Genomic DNA, 19,380 nt, shown 5'->3' on the forward strand with positions numbered 1-19,380 from the left:
TTGTTAAATCTTACGAAGGCTCATAAATGCTAAATATTAATGTTGCTTCTTTCCACATGCGGCCCTCACTGCAGACATACATGTACAAAGTACATCATGCAGGCCCTACCCTAGGACATGCTACAGGTACATCATTCTGTCATAATCCCCTATTTTTCCAGGACAATTATTTCACTGACATATTGAAGAGATTTAAATGATTATAATTTGGACCAAAGTTCTCTTCAGCTTTTGGTGTCAAGATTGTGGTCGCAAGTGACTGTACAAAAGTGGATTATACCAAACACCATTAAAAGTTTAAAAAAAGCCACTGCACACTGAAAAAAAAGGTGAGGATATTGTAGATTCTTGACCATGCCCCCCCCCCCCTCCAGACAGCAATGTACATTGGGAAGGATGCCCATGATGGCTTTGGGTGCCTATGATGGTCATGGCACTAAGTTGTTAATAAACTCTGGCATTTACTGTGCTAGCCATCAAAAGCAGACTTTAATTTGCAAAATGTAAACATCTGCAAGATTTAGAACATTATCTTGGTATTAATCTCACCAAATCTGAAAAGGGCATTGCATGATCTTATAAACATCTTGGAAATATAATGTAAGAAGCTGAGCATCCTACAAAAACATCCAGAAACTCATCCACTGCTGCACTTTCTGGAGGAAGCAGTTGCTTTGCCCTACAAACAACAGTACAAAGCAGTGTCCCGCACTACAGAGATTGCTCAGCATCGAGCGGGATGGGGAGGGAGCTGCGGGCCTGGACTATAGATTAGCCCACAGTGAGGAACTTGAACGTGTCTAGCCTACATTCCGCGGGTACCATCCCCTGCATTATCTATTCCACGGGCTAATTACTCCTGGCATGGGCACTGAGTGAAACATCCCTTCCCATGCTCCCCCACTTCCACATCGGGATGCATCACATTGCTATGCCTGGACCCATTTCATGTTTGTTTGTGCACTGGTTTGCCATTTGCTGTGAATTCCTTTAAATATTAAATGGGGATGGAATGGGAAGGGGAATATTGACCGGTTCATGGTTTCTCCCATGCATCCAAGACATTGAGCCTCAGCTCAGCCTGGATTCAATCGCGGGGCTTGGCCCAACAACTTTGCATGTTACCAAGGAATGGGGCTGCAACCTGGTTTGACTGGCTAAATCCCACCACCACGCCATGCTGTACATGTGAACAATTTAATTAATGTCGATCTTAAATCTTCAAGACGACAAGTATTGAACTAGTATTTTTGAGGGAAAGGGAGGCTTGCTGTGATGAAAACAATGATAAAATCTAAATGGCAGGCAACTGGGAAAGCTTAAAAAATATCCCTTCTGAAATTGTCAAAGGATAGAGTCATGAAGATGGATGAAACCCCTCACTTTCCCTTCAAATTCGACCCAAGCCTGGGTGTGAACAGGGTCTAAGCATTCTACGCAAAGCAAGCATAAATGAACACCTCATCTTTCCCCTGTACAAACTGGAACCAGACATGTTGGAACATGCACATTAATATCATCATCACCTCTGGAATAGATTCATCAACACATTGATCACTCGTGCCTGAGCAAGTAGGTCATCTTGTTTACCATGTCATGAGTCTTGGGCCTTCAATACAGTGAGACTGCTCTACACCTCTACCAACTTGTGATGACAGCGAATATAAGGGAAGGAAAACCAAAGATCTTATTGTAACTGGATGCTGCCATAATGCATGTAGTTCCACATAATGGTAAATGGTAAAGTACCTAAAAGCAAAGTCTGCATTGGGGTCATGGCACAGTTCTCTGGTCAACATCGCAACCTGGACCATGCCATGACCACGGGTCCGTTCCATGACAGACTGTGCTTACAACTATAACAGCAGTCAGCATTTAAGGAATGCAGGGAGGTGACTCAATTGTATATCATGTCCCTGTCTCATGCTGTAGTCAATCCCAGAGAAGGGGCAATTTCCATTCTTCCTTCTGCATCCTACTGCCCAGTTGAAAGCATGATCTTCAGCATATAGCATGACTGTTTCATTCCAACACTACTCATCTATTTCATCTGTACATCCTGCAAACGGCAGCTCTACATCACATTCTAGAAGAATGGGCATTGTCGATGGCACAACTTGAGAGGTGATTTCTCTCATTTTTTCTACCAATACAATCCCCCCCCCCCCCCCACACAATCTCCCTCAGAGAGCCACTTTTCAGCATCCCCCACGGCGGACCGACCGAGGGTATCCTCAGAGATGCGGAAAGATGCAAGGAGGGCAGAAGAGGGGACGAGAGAATACATAATGAAGTCAGGAGCAATCTGGGTTGAGGAGGTGGTTAGAATAAATGCATGCATGATGAGGGCCGGCAAACTGAGGTAACCCATCCAAGGACGCACTGGAAACGCTCGCCGCCTCCGACAGTGACCCAAATTCGCCTGCGATTTCTCGCAAAGTTTGAGAGGCGCCGATGAATTATGTAAGCCGTGACTTTTCAGAACCGAAAGAAAAAGAAATGCCGCAGACTGCTTGTGTGACTTGAGTGAAACACACGTTTGTGCAAACTAGAGTTTCATTTAAACTTGGTCCATACATCCATGAGATGAGGCTACACTATTATATCTTTCTCTTTAACAAAAACAGAAAAAAAAACCACAAACTCAAAAAGGCTTGCAACATATGGTATAATGGGTCTAAGAGGTAAAACCCTGCAAATGAAAATCAACATCCAATTTTTGACGGGACCATATTCAGTAAATGTAGGTCATATACTGGGCCAAAAGCCTATTCAATACATTTCAAATTGCAGGTTTCTTTCTTTCTTTGTATACTCTGAATATGCCTTTTTGCATTGATTTTGATATAACCCCTGATGATGCCTTTCTTCAATAAATTGTGCATGGATTTACATGATGCAATTCTCTAGATAGCATTTGGACATCTACAGTTGTAGTTTTAAGAGAACACAGTTTTCAAAGCTCTTCCTGAAGCACTTGGAGATAATACAAAATGCTGTAACATTTCAATATATACAGTAAACGTGTGACAGAGGCCTGATCCTTGTATCACATGTACACATATAACAGCAGAGCCGCCCCACATCTCCCCCATAACTTGTCCCTCTAGTCAGGGAAAGATATCAAACAGGCTTGTGTTTGTGCTGGTTAGGATTTTAACGATGTCATCAAGCTTCTTTTTTAGCTGTGCACACAAATGCTACGCTCCTATCGAGGGGAGCTTCCAAGGCTGCCATATCTTCATAAAGTTTGCCACCCAGGGTCAGGAAAGAACTTGCTGGGACAAAAAAAATGACCCCATAACTGGCAACCTCTGTAACAATAATCATGGTGATGATCATCATGCAATGCTGAATGGCATGATACTCATGGTAACTCATTCTGAGTATGGTTGAAGGATGCTAAGAATTGCTACTTAACTGTTTCTATGGAACATAAATATGGCTAACAAGTACAGCTGCCAGTGCCACCACTTAATTGAAATGGCTCAAGAGAAGGACTTTTGTCCCACTTACTAAGCCTAAGTTTCGATTAAAAGAGGTCAACAATTGGGTCAAATATGTCAAACACAAAATTCAGTACCAAAGTCTCCACATAACATTGTTTTGATAAGCTTTCAACGAAGCTTGATATGTCCAACAAACATACGGTTTACTTTTATCTACCTCAATAAGGGACTAGGGTTGAGCTGCTAGACTTCTTTTGAAAAGTGTTGTCTTCCAGCAGTACTTCTTGAGCTACTGCTGAATATGCCTTGATAAACATACCTTCCATACTGAAAGGTGTTTTTTTTTTTTTTATAGCAAGGCTACATTTTGTCCAGGAGGTTAAATGTTTTTCTTCCCCCTTTAATAGTAAGATGGATTTTGTGTATGCAAAGTTTTCCAATTTTTAATGAATATCCGGTGCAAAACTGTCCAATTTAAAGACTGTCTTGCACCACTGAAGCAGTGTTCCCTTAAAATGTCCCTATGAAATGAAGGTTACTGTAGTGCTACATCACAGAAGAAATGTTGCACAGGTAGTCTTCCATAACTGACAGGCAAAATGGAGTGCATCACTTACCTTTTAGTGGACCCAGCTTGGCGGTGCCATTGTAGGTGCTGTCGTTCCTATCGTCCCAATGTTATCAAAGCTTGCATCAGGCCGCTCTATTAGATCATGCTCGTTGGAAAGAATGTTTTCCACGTCAAAGTCACTCCACTCTCTGAGGGAGTCGACCTGCAAATGCTCCAAATCGCTGGGGAATCTATCCACATGGCCCATGCAAGGGTGCCCAGGCTGGACGTGGTGCGGCATGTGGGGGTAGTGGTGGGGAGTCCCTCCGTTGGCATAGGCGAGATGTTGGTGGCTGCCGGAGTGGGAGCCGCTGTTGTTGAGCAGCAAGGCCAGGTTGCTGCTGCTCTGGCTTTGGGACTGGATGAGGCGGTTGGGCGACGGATGCATCATGCTCTGCTCGCGGCAGCTGGGCATGGGCCGCGACGACTGCTGCTGCTGCTGGCGCATGAGGTTGGACTGTGGGAACATGGGGTCTCCCTGAGAAATAATGGGTTCGCTGCAAGGCGGCATGCTGCTCTCCTGCATCATTCTCGTGAAGCTTGGTTGTTGCTGCATGCCGTACTGGCTTGGCGGCATCTCCTGCATGGGGGAGCACTGCCCCAGTGGGCTCACCGCCGGGGTGCCCTGCTGAGAATAGTATGGACTCTGCGCGTTGCTGTGGACAGGCGACATGTCTGACCCACTGTAGCTCTGGGGTGAGAAGATGTATGTGCCGCCGTTGTTGTTGGCCAGGTGCTGCGAGCGGATCGCCGGTTCAACACTGAGACTGGAGTCTAACGTCATCGCCTTTGCGAGTTTCGCGAGCTGATCTGTGGACGGGTAGGGGTCTGGACTGTCGTAGCTCTGGGAGGATTGGAGGTCTTGGAAGGGAATGGGTGACATCGGGGGTACCTCCCTATCGTGCAAGTCCAGTTCTGGGTGGGTTGTCATGATGGGTGAAAGGCGGCCACAGCTACTGGCATTTGAGCTCGCCCTGGACCTGAAATCTGCAGTTGCGAGGTTGAACGGTAGGGGACTTTGTCCCTCTTCTCCTTCTAGCTTTGGCGTGGGGCTCGTGTTGCCCCACTTTGCTCGCTCCTCAAGCACCTTCTTTTTGACTCTGCCCCTCTTTCTCTCATATTTTGAGTTGGTTGTGTCCATGCTAGAGGCTCTTCTGCGCGATGACTTTCCAGGCTTGGCATCAGGGTTAATCATCCACCAGGAGCTCTTGCCCGTTCCCTCATTCTGGACGCGGACGAACCGGCTGTGGAGGGACAGGTTGTGTCGAATTGAGTTCTGCAGAAAGGAGACAAGATGACATGTATAATCAACATCTGGTGAAAGAAGCTATCAACACACATTATCAACCACTATTTATATATGATTCCTTGTAATTTTCTGACATATTAGAGCATTTAAATGTATATTCATCACACACAATTTATCTAAGGGGAAAGAGAGAGAGATTGATGTATTAGATTCCAAAAACTGGCTTTATACTGGTTTATCATATCTTGCTATGCCTACAAAAGAGAAGCCAACCCGATCATTTCTACATTCAGAAATGTGGACATTTTTTCTTTCTTTGAATTATTTGCCATAAACATGTATGCCCAGTAACAGACCTCTCTTTTTTTCCCCATCTCTCTCTCTCTCTTTCTCTGGCAAGATGCTTTCTAATGGATGGCTACAAGGTACCCGCCATATTCCAAGGCTCAATTAGGTTGGAAGTGCACTTCAATTTCAGTTGTCACTCAATATTGATACTCCATGCACAAATGTACATGCAGTTAAGGACCTCTTGTTTCGTAATTTCTCCCCCACGCAGATTTTTCATTACTTAACCTGCACATTATTGATGACCTTACCCGCAGGATTGGCAGTATGTCTTGTTAGCCTGCATGATTTGTAGACTATGAGCACTCCTACAAAAGAAAAATCTAATAGAACAATAAATTGTAGATTACATTAATGTAAAAAAAAGAAGGTGAATACAACAACCACAGTTTCTGCAGATATGATACTGCAACAGGTGGAACTGTTGCAGCATCTGCCCATATGAGAGCATACACAGCACTGAATGTATGCTTTACTTTGTGGAAGAGGCCTGCTAACTCATAAACCTATTCATGACATCAGGCTTTCACGGGAGGCTACATACTGTACGGCCGGTTGATTGGGAGGGGGCAGGGAAGGGATTTAGTGATCTGGCTACACACAAATGTATCTCTCTAATGTTGTCACACATGGACGATCAATTGTTATTATCTATTCACAAGAAGAATAATGGGAGAAGAGAGGCACAAAGTATATTAAAGGGATCGTATAGTTTTGGTTGAGACCTATAATTTCAGGTTTCTAACAATTTTTGTGGGATTATTGAGAAACCTCTTATGAATTATGAAATAGCATGTAATTCCATGAGGAATTCAATGTTTATTTGATGAAAATTGGTTTTGAAATGGCTGAGATGATATCCAAAACAGAGCCATCCTAATAAAGTGTGGGACCTACATTCTATTATCATTGTTTTGCTTTACCTTGTTTTTGTATGTTTCAGCTATTCCAAACCTGATTTTCATCAAAAAAACTTTGAATTCCTCTTAAAATGGTATGCTCTGTACTCTTTCATAAGTGTTTTCTTGGTATCTCGCACAAAAAGTTAAAGCCCAATTTTCATCTCCACCAATACTGTACCATCCCTTTAAGCATGGTAAAATTGTGTTTTGCTAGCAATGTCAATCCTACCTTTCTCCTCCTTTTTCTTCCTCTTCATCTTCCTTTCTTACCGTCTTTTCCTTTCTCCACCCTCTCTATCCTTCTCTCATCCAATCACCACGTGTACAAATGTACCATACTTATCATTCTGAATTCTCTCACTCCCCCTCAATCTCTCGCTGTGTCTCTCTTGAAATGCTGAAATACTATTTGTGGGGTGATGAAATGTTCAGTGCATTGCCGTATTGTGTAGTTACTGTGCCACACACAATGGCCGCACCTCTATGCTCATTACTGGGTATGCCTTGCGGCAAGTGAATTACACACTGCACCACTATAACATACAATGTGCAAGTTACTGATATGTGGGAAGCAAAACAAAAAAAATAATATCTACAGAAATAAATAATTGCATGAAAATAAAAATAAAAAAATCGCTGTGAAAATGTACAAGGAACAATCACAACCCCCCAGGTGCTTTGTAGCATGATCTAGAAACTACCCCGACACATTCTGCAACCTTTCTTTTCTTCTTTCTCCCTTTCAAATTGTACTCTCTCTCACACACTGTTGTTAGTAAAAAAAAAATTGATACTCTACTGAATAATCATATAAAGAAAGGCATCAACAATGAAATTTTTGCATGCATATCAACTTCGCGAGAGCCAAGATTCGCAACATTAAAATACATGCAAAAGTTCTTGTCTATACTGTCAAGCTTGCCGATTCGCAAAATTTTCACGCCATGAGAAAGTCCGTCAGCTCCAATTTGCGAAAATTTCATGCTGCGAAATTTTGTTTTGCTTTTAGTACAGTATTTTGTTGCTTGGTTGGTGAGAAATATTGGCAAACGTGATTCAAGATGTCAGAGTTCAAGCCACATGTGAGAATGACATACATTTGTAGAATGTGGACACTGCTGGACATGTACAATTGTTGCAAATTTGTCTTTTCACGCATAGAATAACAATCTTTCTTTATCCATTACACTTGTTAAAAAAATAGATTCTTTTCTTTGCCATATTGCATACTGACATTTGAAACAAAACAAAGCAAATAGTTCAACAAACTCTACCAAGAAAAATCACAAGAGGATCAGTAAGAGGCCCTAGCTACAGTGTACAAATGCATGACCAGGAGAAGCACTTTTGAACAGTGCATACATTTATAAGGACACTTCCCGAGCAAGAGATTACAGTGATAGAGTTGAAGTTATGAATAGTAAAACACTTATTATTGGGATATTTCAGTTGCTGCCTATGAAATGGAGAGTGTCCTACAGAGAGTCTTGAAAAGATATAAACAACTTGTGTGATATAAAGAAGAAGTAAAGTTTATTCACACACCCACACACACACATGAGTACAAAAATAAAACAAGCCCATTATTTTTGTACAAAGTTTTGTACCGAGCTGGGGTTAAGGACCTTGTGTGGGTTCAAAGTGATCCAATGTCATTTACATCCAGATTGACTGGATTATGATTTGGCACTTTGATCTTTCAGATCGCAATGCTAGAAATAGAAAAACAGCTCATAAAGCATCATTTTTAATTTTTTTTTTTGTAAGAGTGGAACAAAATACAGTGTATTGAATTACAATGTACTTTAGGTATGAACTATTAGAAAAGCTAATCTTGTGAATGTACACATTTCCGTGCACTTGTGCAGCCTACGTTCTGTGCATCAGCTCCGCAGTGTATCTCTCTAAACATTTTGACAGCTCTCACGTTTCAGCTAGTTTCAACTTCCTTCTTCCATTAGTCAAAAGATAAACAGATGACAGCTCCTTCTTGATAGCCACGAACACCGACTTGGCAAACAACCCTTCGGCTTAATAGTTTGTTCTTTTTCCTTTAGCTTCCTTCAAAGTTTTCAAATAAAATACCATTCTGTCACATTTATTACACAAAGAGCTAATTGATCCCTACTAATATACTATCAAAGTGGTGTGAGCTCCCATGGTGGAACCTCATACGTCGTGCAAATCAGTTCAGCGAGTCGAGAAGAGTCCCCTTTCACTGGAACCGGAGAGGTCTGACACCGTCATAAGAAACAGGTGGCCGTATTGCATCCTTCCAAGTGCAGCATGCTCTCATTCTCTTTTGAATACTGGATGTTACACACCATCACAGAGCACCCCCATCCTGACATGAAATACTAATGACTGCCACATCTTACGAGCATTCACACACTGAAGCCATTCTACCAATCAACACACTTTGAACATTTGATTTCAAAAAAAAAAAGAAAAAGAAAAAATAATCGAGAGAGAGAAAAAAAGGAGCATGGCGTGGCTGCCTTAATTAAGCGGGCAGTGGGCTGTGGCAAAGAGGCATGTGATCAACACATTACCCTGCATTATCGATTCCTTAGATTAGTCGCGACAACGCGCCATGGTTAGCCGCATCTACTCATTTATGCAAAGGCGGTGGCAGGTAATTAACCACCACTCAAATCGTTAATGACTTGACCTGAATACAATAAATGGCTGGGAAAACTGTGGGCAATAAACGCCAAACATTTAGTATGCTAATTGGTAAATGCAGCTCAGGAAGGCCACTTGTTTTGTTTTTTTCTTCTTCTTTTCTGGATTTCACTGTCAACTCTTCGATCATCCCTATCCTATTCAGAAGCATGCCTGTGATATTAGTCCATCCCACATTCTGGCAACCCCATTTCCAAAAAGTCACTAGAGGTCGTTCTCTGCTCAGCAAGTCATACATCACAGAAAGAGCTGATCACTCCATTCCGCAGAAGGTCACACACTCCAGCATTTGAACATAACACAAAAGTTCGATCTCACAGAGATGACAGATCATTTGGGCAGGCAGAGAAAAGCAAAGAGACTCTGCTGCCATTTTGTTGTTGTTTTTTTGGATAGCAAATGCCCTTGAATACACTTGGATAGGATTTTTTTTTTCCACAGGTTAGCTCTACAAGCCCTAGAACCCACTATATCATATGAGTGATGCACATGTATCCATAAACTCACTAATGTAGCAGCCTAACTGATGAGAGCTGGATATGTTGGCGTATGTCTAGTAAGGCTAAAGAGACAAATAATCAGCTCACAACTAATAACTGCGTAGCAGAACAAGCTCAACGACAACAGGAGGTCTTTTGCAAAAAGCCTCCGGAGAATACACGTGATTTTCAACCGCACATGTCCACACACGTCTACATGTACGTATCTGGATAACGGCAACGGCGTGTGAACAAGCGAGCAAACCGATTTCTGGTTTGGCATTGGGAAACAAAATCAAGACGACTTTCCTAGGAATTTCCTCCTCCTTTGCTCCACGTGACTGATGCTCATACACATGTTGATTCCCGAGTCCAAGTGAATAGCCTGAATCTCTCCCTGCTGTCTGTGTGTCATAACAACGCGGTAAAATGATACCAAGCCTTGCGGTGGCCACCAATACACCAACAGCATCGTTTAAGCAACCAGATCTGCTGCCATTGTCTTCCGCGGTAATTGGCTGTAAACAATTCAGCTTCACGGAAAGTTGACACCATGTACGCACTCTATGTGTGATGCCAGTCGAGTCTATCATGGCCCTCTATACGCACAAGTAGTCATCACAACAGATATTATTTTAATCTCTTCTGGACCGCACTGTTGTCAGGCAGGTTCCTTCTGACAATGGACTTCAATGGTAAAATCTGTAAATGTGTAGTTGGGAGAGCCCGTTCATGCTCAACATTCAGTCAGTTACACAATGCACAGCCCATCTCATGAAACATGAATGGGAATATAGGTGAGCGATAACACTCGTGCTCACCTGAGTATCATATGTTCACCTTCCATGCATTCTTGCAGACTCTTAGGCCAAAAAAAAAAAATTGTTGCATTGGCGTAACCCGCCCGACCCTAAAAATTCCGCCGACCCCATGTTTTTTTATTATTTTTTTTTTGCTATCGATATGAAATATCTTGTTGATTGCGATCGCGATCGCACAAACCCGGAAGTGGAAACGGCTCTGGGGATATCGGGGATGTACGAGGGAGAGATCTAGCGCCTCGCATAAGCCTTCCTTGATCAGTACGTCATCTGTTTCCAACACGGACACGTACTCTAACAAGATTTATTCAGTGTATACGTAGCATTCAGACTGTGATGTATTGTGCACAGTTTTGCCATAGGTTTCTTGCGTGGAGATCTTACACGAATCTGTATATGTGGGACTGTAATAGAGATCGCCGTGTGCGATGAAAAGATCGTACATATGGGTCAATTTGCATCTATCTTATCTAAGTCAAAATAGTAAAATATGAAGTGAAAACATTCAGGATAGGGATTTCAACATCTTTAAATTCTGTGAAGGGGTATAATTCCAGTAATATCGGCCTCATAAATGATTTGTAGAATAGATGAACACAGCACATTCGGTGCAGCAGTTGTAACTGTTTACTGAGCTGAGCACGAGTTTTACACGTAAAATGCAGGTAGCAAAAAAAAAAAAAAAAAAAAAAATCCGCCCAACCGACCCTATTTGAAAATCTCATGTTACGCCAATGCAACAATTTTTTTTTTTTTTGGCCTTATCTCAGACATAGTAAACTTAGGGGGGGGGGGGGGGGGCAGCTTTGAAAGCTGAGGGCATGGTGTAAATTTGTATGGCTCTACTCTGAAAGTGTAGGCCCCCATTTGGACCTGTAAAAGAAGATTTTTATAGATTTCTTATGGGGGGAGGGGGGGTTGGGCCCCCCTGGAAGTCCCTCAAGGTGGGACATAGTGCCCATTTGGAAAACAAGACAAATCAAAACTGAGATCCTATCCCTCTAGGCATGCTACAAGTATTTGCCAAGTTTGGTGAAAATCGGTAATGGGGTTTTCAAGAAGAAGATGAAAATGTAAAAAGTTTACGCACGATGCAAGATGCATGCCGGACGCCAGACGAAGAGCGATCACAATAGCTCACTTGAGCCTTCAGCTCAGTTGAGCTATTAGTGATGCTTTTGAGCAAATGGACAAAAAGGTAAACCAGACAACATGCTGTAGGTTCTACAGTGAAGATAACAAAGGAGAACTTACAGACAAACTGCATTATCACTGTTCCTATTATCATTCCTTAAATTCTTTTTTAATGCATAAATGTACTGGTCCCAGCAGCTCTGCTACTATAAAATGCCAGCCCATTTCTATGTCATTACAGGAGTGTGTCTACACTATGATGAACTTCTGAACTTGCAAACTTTGTGTAAAGTGTGTTGACCTGAACACAACCTCCTTGGCTAGAAACAGTACACACTAGAATCTATGCAGTGAAACAATCAATGAGGATTCAGAACTATCAATCTTCTCTGATGCAGTCATGCTTACAGTCCTAGGCTGACTTGTCTGCATACAATACTTCCTGGGACTGGCCAGTGATATTTTTTTTTTTGGTCAAAGAACCATACAGCATTCAAGGAGACTATACATTATTAAAAACATCTCCAAATGTTACATGTGCCCTCATTTGAGCATGCTGTGGTAATCAGAGGTTTTGCCTTATGCTCATTCTCACAAGCATCACCATCACCACAAAAAAAAAAAAAAAAAAAAAAAGATGACCCAGCAAAACATCACACCAAAGTTGGCAGTATGCTCAACTATTAGAGTATAATGAAATAGTAAACCATGTGTAAAGAAGCTATCAAGCTGGCTGTCTCAATCTAAACACCATAGCTCTCACTTGACTCGATTTTTTTTTTTCTCAATAGTTTAATACACATGCTCAAAGAGTGACAGGAAGAGAACCCAGTGAGCAATAGAGAACACACAGGAAGCTTTATCAGACATGATTGATGAGCTGCATGTTGTAGGTCATTCCAACTGTTAACATCTTGTCTCCGTTTCGTTTCGTTTTTTGTTTGGTTTTGTTTTTTGTACTGTAAGTGGATATGATTTACTTCAGCCAGCCGAGGAGCCAGGTTCATACGGACAACCAAAAAAAAAAAAAAAAAAAATGGAAAAAAAAAATGACAATAATTCCCCCATCACATATGACTGTAAAAGGTCTAACAGTGTGGCGGTGCTATCTAATTTCTGTAACAATGTGTCAACATTGCTGTGTCAGCGGAGCACAGTGCGAGCTCTACGTGATCGTACACAAAAAAACATGGAGTACTATCTCTATCTCCAAACTACCAGTTTTGTATATTTTCTCAGCAACTGTAAAACGTTGATAAAAGATATGAAGTTATAGGCTTTAAGAATACATATTCTATTGTGAAGTGACAATGTTTTAGTCATAATGAAAAGCAAAAAAAAAAGTAGATGTGATTTAAATACTGCATATACTCTGCCTGTGCCTGCTGCACAATAACTTCGCATTTCCAGAAGTGCACAAGTCTACACTGAAAGTGTGACTCTGCTTGACCTCCACATGTTGTGCGTGGGCACATGATATCCCCTATGACATGTAGCGAACAGCCAGCATACAGACTTGACTGCTAGTGGCGAAATGTTTAATCCCATCATCACTGCAGCCACCAGATTATATGCATCTTTATGAGTACATTAAGATGTTTGGACACTGACGATTGTGTAATCGTGCATCATCACTGACAAAAGATCTCGTTTCCCTCCAGTTTGTTCTTACTACTAGTATCTGGCTGAGGTGCCTTTTCAGATTCAACTGCCTTGGAATAAACACTAATGATGGGAAACAGAAGATGCACCATTTTCAAGATGGAGTGTTTTTTATGGAAGAGAGCTGATCAACTTTGCCACGGAAACATCGTTGCTGGCACGGCAAAACCCAGTGGCCGAAAAATGAATGCCCTTGTCGTTCTTTCACAGTCGGCTTTTGTCAACGAGGTGGCTCGTCATCCGTCACATGCCACCGGGACAATGGGCCATTTCACGACGGACAAAAACACCGCGAAACAGAGAAGTGGCAGAGTGACACAAGGTCGTGTTAACACATTAATCTTCGCGAAGATTAAACTCACAGCCACTTGACTTGAACTACAGGAAAGGCTGTGATTTCACACTGGTGCGTCCGATATGAGAGAGAATTTACAAGGTCGTCTCAATAGCTCCTCGTGCGCTCTGGATCCGCAACATCCTACTCACTGACCGACCTACTATTACAGTACATGTGTACGTCCAGTACGTGTACGTCCAATTTGAAGCATAAGGTCTTACCCATGAATCTGACAGACTAGAGACAACAGTCTGCACTATTTGGTTTTGCAAATAATGAAATGAAATTGTTAGTATTGGTATGCACAAAGAGCATGCTAGTCTCATAAACAGCACAATTTCTGTAGTTCTTAATTTTCATGAGATTGGTTTCCAAACACATGTCACCGTTAGGTAACTTTGAATTCCTTCTATTATGCCCTTTCAAATTTCAAAAAATCATCATCAAAAAGAAAAAAAAAATTGAAAACCTGAAGCCCCATCTCAACCTGAAACTATACCAACCTTTTAACGATGAACAAGACATGAACCATCTCAACATGTATGCATTTTTAATTACTTCTATAACTTTCTTTCTATTTTTTTTTTTTTGGGGGGGGGGGGGGGATTGGCTGGGAGAGTGGAAAGGTGTGGGATTTGTGAGTTGGGAAAGAGTTGCCAAACTTTCCTACTTGAGCACCAATCAACCCATTTCCTATTACTCACTGTCAATGAGCATCACTGTCTTTCTCTGCCTAGCTCTTTCTTTCTTTCTTTCTTTTCTCTTTTCCTCCCTCTTGTAGTAGAATGCCATGCAAGAAATGCAGAGAGGGAAAGGGGGGGGGGGGTGAGGGGGTGTGGTGTGAAAGAGAGGGGAAATCAAAGAAGGAAAAGGTCTAGTATGTAATATCTTAGTCTATGTGCCACAGACTAAAATGAATTTATAATCAAGATTCTGTCAATTCTTAAAGAAGCTTCATATTGAAATATACGATATGAAAATGAGTTCACATGTTTACTGAAATGTACAGGCCCTCAAATCAGGACAAGTGATTTGAGGGGCCTCTTGGAATGCCCCACTCTGAGGTTACCTATTATTCAAACTGTCTTCACTTTCTTTGCATTTGTCTGGATTCGATTAAACTGCCATTGGTGTAATACTGCTCTTATGGCACTACCAAATGTTCATTATGTGATATAATGCGTGTCTTTTTTTTCCATGCTTTTACTCAAGGGTCCAAAGGTAATATCGGTGATGGTAGCACAGCCTTCACTTGACCAATGACAAGATAATGGCAGAGGCGTCAGTTTGGGTGCCGCCTATCAGAACTTACCCAGTGACCTCATTTACCATTAAAAACAGGCCATGCCGAAACAAAACAAAAAAGAAAAGAAAAAAAAAAGAAGAAGACACCACAAGCAAGTGCAAACAGAATGAATACAAAATGAAACACCAACATTCACATCAAAAGAAACGTTTCCCTCATTTAGAAATTGATCTTTCGTGTGCTGTCATATTACAAAGTATGGGTCTGGAACGACAAGACTATTCATGCAATTCACAGGATCCCCTGACAGGAAATAAGTTGGTAATTAAGTTGATGTATGCTAGCTGTCTATTCTCTCCTAAAGCCTCAAGTGCAGCTAGGCCCATGTATGCAGTCAATCCATATTTTGTGTGCTTTTTTTCCTCCTTTCTTTGCTTCATTTTACTCTGGTAAACATAGTCGCAACGAATAGGTTGTTTTAATCTTAGCATAAGCTGCAACAAGAGAATGTTTGCTTTGCTTTTTATCCCGACAATGCCTACCATCCTTTAATGTATGTATTCATACTCAGGATGAAATTGAAAATATCATCTGACTATCTTGTAAGCATTTGTCAAATTGCAATCTGACAAAACGTGTTTCATTTTTGCTTTTCGTCCTGAAAATGAGCACAAGCCACATCACATTCACGACAAAAATATTCATGAGATGACTTTTTTACAACATGGTTCAAAGGTATCTGGGAAAATATGTAGCGACTAGTCTGCAAATGCCACATTCAAAATAAAAAGAACTGACATCTCAATTGTAGTTTATTATAGTATGTCTCTCCTCAAACTCAAACCAAGTTTGTTGTTTTATGCTCTAACTGCATCAATGCACAGTAATTTTATAGTCTGTGTCCTGCATAGTTGCATCTACACTATACTCAGGCCTCCTCACGGCGATACATTGGCCCGAATTCACGAAGGTGGTACAATTGAAACCATGGCTTAAACCATGGACAATTTGTATGGAGTGCCAAGTGTCGCATGGCCTATTTCGTCAGAAATGTTGTCATTTTGTTACGAAATGATCATTTCGTTGACGAAATAGGCCATGCGACACTTGGTGCTCCATACAAATTGTCCATGGTTTAAACCATGGTTTCAATTGTACCACCTTTGTAGACTCGGGCCATAGAGTTTAGATAAGGTTGAGAAGAAATGAGATTGAGACCATGCACACATTTCACTGTGGACAGTGCATGGGCCTACCTGCACAACCTGGCAGTTTAAGTGCCACTGTATCCCACAATGCCTTTAAAACAAAGGGTGTCTCAGGTACGTCATGCACACTTGCGTCCAAGCAATACTTTGCTCCAGCGCCCATTATCACGTTTCGGAGCCCATCCTTCCTTTGACGTGAATTTGGCCAACTCCATCGCACTGGCCAGCATGTCTTCTTTCTTTTCTTTTTTTCTGTGGCGGGAGGCTCACATGTGGTAAAACGAAACCGACGGCTTTGATGTTCCCCCGCCACACAGTGAATCGGTTACTAATGAGAGTGTGCAGACCACTGGCCACATGTGGGAGGGGGTCACTGAGGTGGAGCAGAGCAGGAGCGAAAAATGGTTTCACTTGTGGGTTGCCATGATATGCAGAGTCCCTCTTCCACATGTGAAATGTTCCTTACTCACTTGCACACTGTAGAAATCATTGTGAACGCATCAGGAAATCATGATCTTATGTATTCAGAAGAGTGAAATACATGTAGGCATGTATTTGTGAGGGCATTTTTTCCTAACATACAGCAGCAAACACATTCAACCCAATGCTGCACATGTTCGTGTAGGAGTATGAGTTTTCACAGGCAAACACTTCATTGGTAGGCCCCTCTACCCCACAAATCTCTACTGATTGGTTAACTGGAAGTCTCAATCAATTGTGGTTTTTCACAAGCATATGATTACATTGTTTTATAATAGTGAAGGAGGCTTGTCTATCCATCAAAAAGACCCACTGTATAACTCTACATATCAAACCATAGTGCTCCAAACGGTTGGATAACTGCATACAGTGAATCACGACCAACGAGTTTGAACGAATACCATAAAATGGACTGACCTGCTACCCTTGAGAACTTTTGGAATCATTCCAATTTTTCTTTCAATACCACTCTGGACAATATTCGTCTTTTTCATGCTTGTTTCCATAATGATTTCACATTGATAATTGAATGTCTTTGGCTGCGTTTATCAATTTTTCCATGTTTGAAATGCGTTTCAATACCCACTATCAAAAAGTGTTTGCAGTATGCCTTTTGGATTGCATTTCTTGCAATTGCAAGTTGTTGCGTATATCAACTTTGTCGTGAGTTGGTAGGGAGGCCTTGTCACTGCGCATATTCTCAATTGTGCAGTTTGACCTAAGGAGCGGAGCTGTGTAGTTGGAAGTGGTTGGTGTGGACAGGTCCGAGCTATATAAAACATGTTTCAAACTCCATAATCAAAACAGCTTTATCAACTGCCCACAACTCCCTGAAAGTTGTTTGGAAACCTTAATTCTGCGCCAGAAGTGAGTCAAATAATAGACGCACCCTTTTTTTGAGAATTGCATATTCCACTGTTTAATGTTTTTAGCATGGACCTACAACAAAAGAGTTTGTTGTAGGTCCATGGTTTAAGCAACCGTGTGTAGCAGAATGTACAAACATGACTACATGCATGCACCATGCACTTGCTATGGAAAGTGAAACTAAAATCCAAGAGACATGGAAATATAAAACATTAACATCTACACAAGAGAAGAGCACCATGAAGACAAGGAAATCACCTGCACGCCAACAGGATTGGGGGGGGGGGGACAAACACATGAAAAATAAAAAAGAAACAGATCACTAGGTGATGAAATACATTGAAGTACTGCTCTGAAGACTTGTTACAGCCTTCTTGGGCACATCATGCCATTTCCACCACGCATCGTGAGCACCGAGCAATTAATGCATCAAATTCACCACCTTCCTAATTGCTAATGGCAGAGAGAAAAATTATAATATTCACTGAAACACCTATCATTATCCTCAGCTGCTAATGAGAATTCCGCAAGTTGTAGCCAACACGGAGCATCTAAATTCTGTATTTCTCATAATCACACACTGAACTCAGTGATCTTGCTTACCTATTCCAATGCGAGCTTGCAGTTTTGTTCGTTTGTGTGCTCTCTTAAATTCTTTGGTGTGCGCAACAAAGTCAAACTTACTCATAGCATAGTGTCACGAATATACAGTACATACTACCGACTGTCTACAGAGAGTGGTAATCAACAGAATTGTCTTTCCACACCAGCATCGAGACTGGTGCCCTGACAGCCAGTTTTTGGATTATTCTCGATCTTCATTTCCAACTTTGAAAAACTCTAGAGGGATGAGAAATGAAAGAGGACGACATGGTTTCCAAAATACTGTACATACTGTAAGACCAGTAGATTCCTGGGCAAATTGTACGAGATGCCATTCTCAGCTTTGCTTCAACCACACTCGGTCTCCTCCCGATTAATGATGACTATATTCTTGCCACAGTAACAAGGGTGTCCCATAAGTTGACACCTTGCAGGCAGTTTCACGGAGGAGGTCTCAAATGATCACAATCGTGATCAGGGCAACTGCAGCAGCAGCATTAATCCTTGAAAGGCCAGCCTCTGGTCAGGGGTACGACATGTATGTGACCACAGCAAGAACTCATTCGTAAATCTGGACTCCAAAAGTTGTGGCTGAGGATGACTGCCGTGTCTGGTGTCGGTAGGCCACTCCTTTGCCTCTTTAGGCACCCTCTACAGTCTTCTTCCACAGCCAAGTGTTGCTCCTTTGCGGATTTCACTGTCTCGCTTTTCACGTGCATTGCATTCCGCATCATCTCCCTCTGCTCGCACCGCACCCTAAAGGAGTTGCGATCGGACAGCAGGTGTAAAATATAGCCCCATATAGATGACACAAAACATTCTCCAGCACTTCCATTGTGAGTGTTGATGTTGAGCACCGTGAACTGGAGGATGTGCACCCATCTACAACTGATCGTCTTCACGTCACCCCCTACTTCTATGGGAACTGTACCAGACTAATGGTACAGTTAGCTGCATTTAAACGTAATCACACAGTGCTTGCTGTATTCTTTATAAACTAATTATGTTCATCGACAGTCCATGCAATTTAGTACATAGGAAATCTGTAGATTCAGATTGTGGGTTTCAATCTTTGTTATATTGTAGGCCTACATGTAGTTTCTAGCAAAGGACCACATGAGTGTATGATATGGCTTTATTGAAATCCTGTCACACTTAACAACACCTCATCAAGGGGTACATGAATTAAACCAACGTATTAAAGAGATAACTACAATTGTACCTGCACAATCATATAGTGTCAAAGGGGCCAGTAGTATCACTTCATGGAAAACAGAATGTAAATGTGATAAGGAAAGAT

At 41.8% G+C, this 19,380-nt stretch overlaps 1 protein-coding gene across 1 annotated transcript in view; it reads right to left on the reverse strand.

Annotated features, from left to right (window-relative positions):
* The window catches only part of LOC139735870 (forkhead box protein O1-like), a 172,960-nt gene that overhangs the window by 135,390 nt on the left and 18,190 nt on the right, over window positions 1-19,380 (reverse strand). The window contains exon 2 of the mRNA XM_071646617.1: window positions 4,067-5,335. Within this exon, the coding sequence (XP_071502718.1) occupies window positions 4,070-5,335 (1,266 nt within the window). The 3' untranslated portion in view covers window positions 4,067-4,069. The remainder of the gene's footprint in view (window positions 1-4,066; window positions 5,336-19,380) is intronic.

Source organism: Diadema antillarum, unplaced genomic scaffold, assembly GCF_040938485.1.
Source record: "Diadema antillarum isolate AM-2024a unplaced genomic scaffold, OU_Dant_1.0 seq00000604_RagTag, whole genome shotgun sequence".
NCBI lineage: Eukaryota > Metazoa > Echinodermata > Echinoidea > Diadematoida > Diadematidae > Diadema > Diadema antillarum.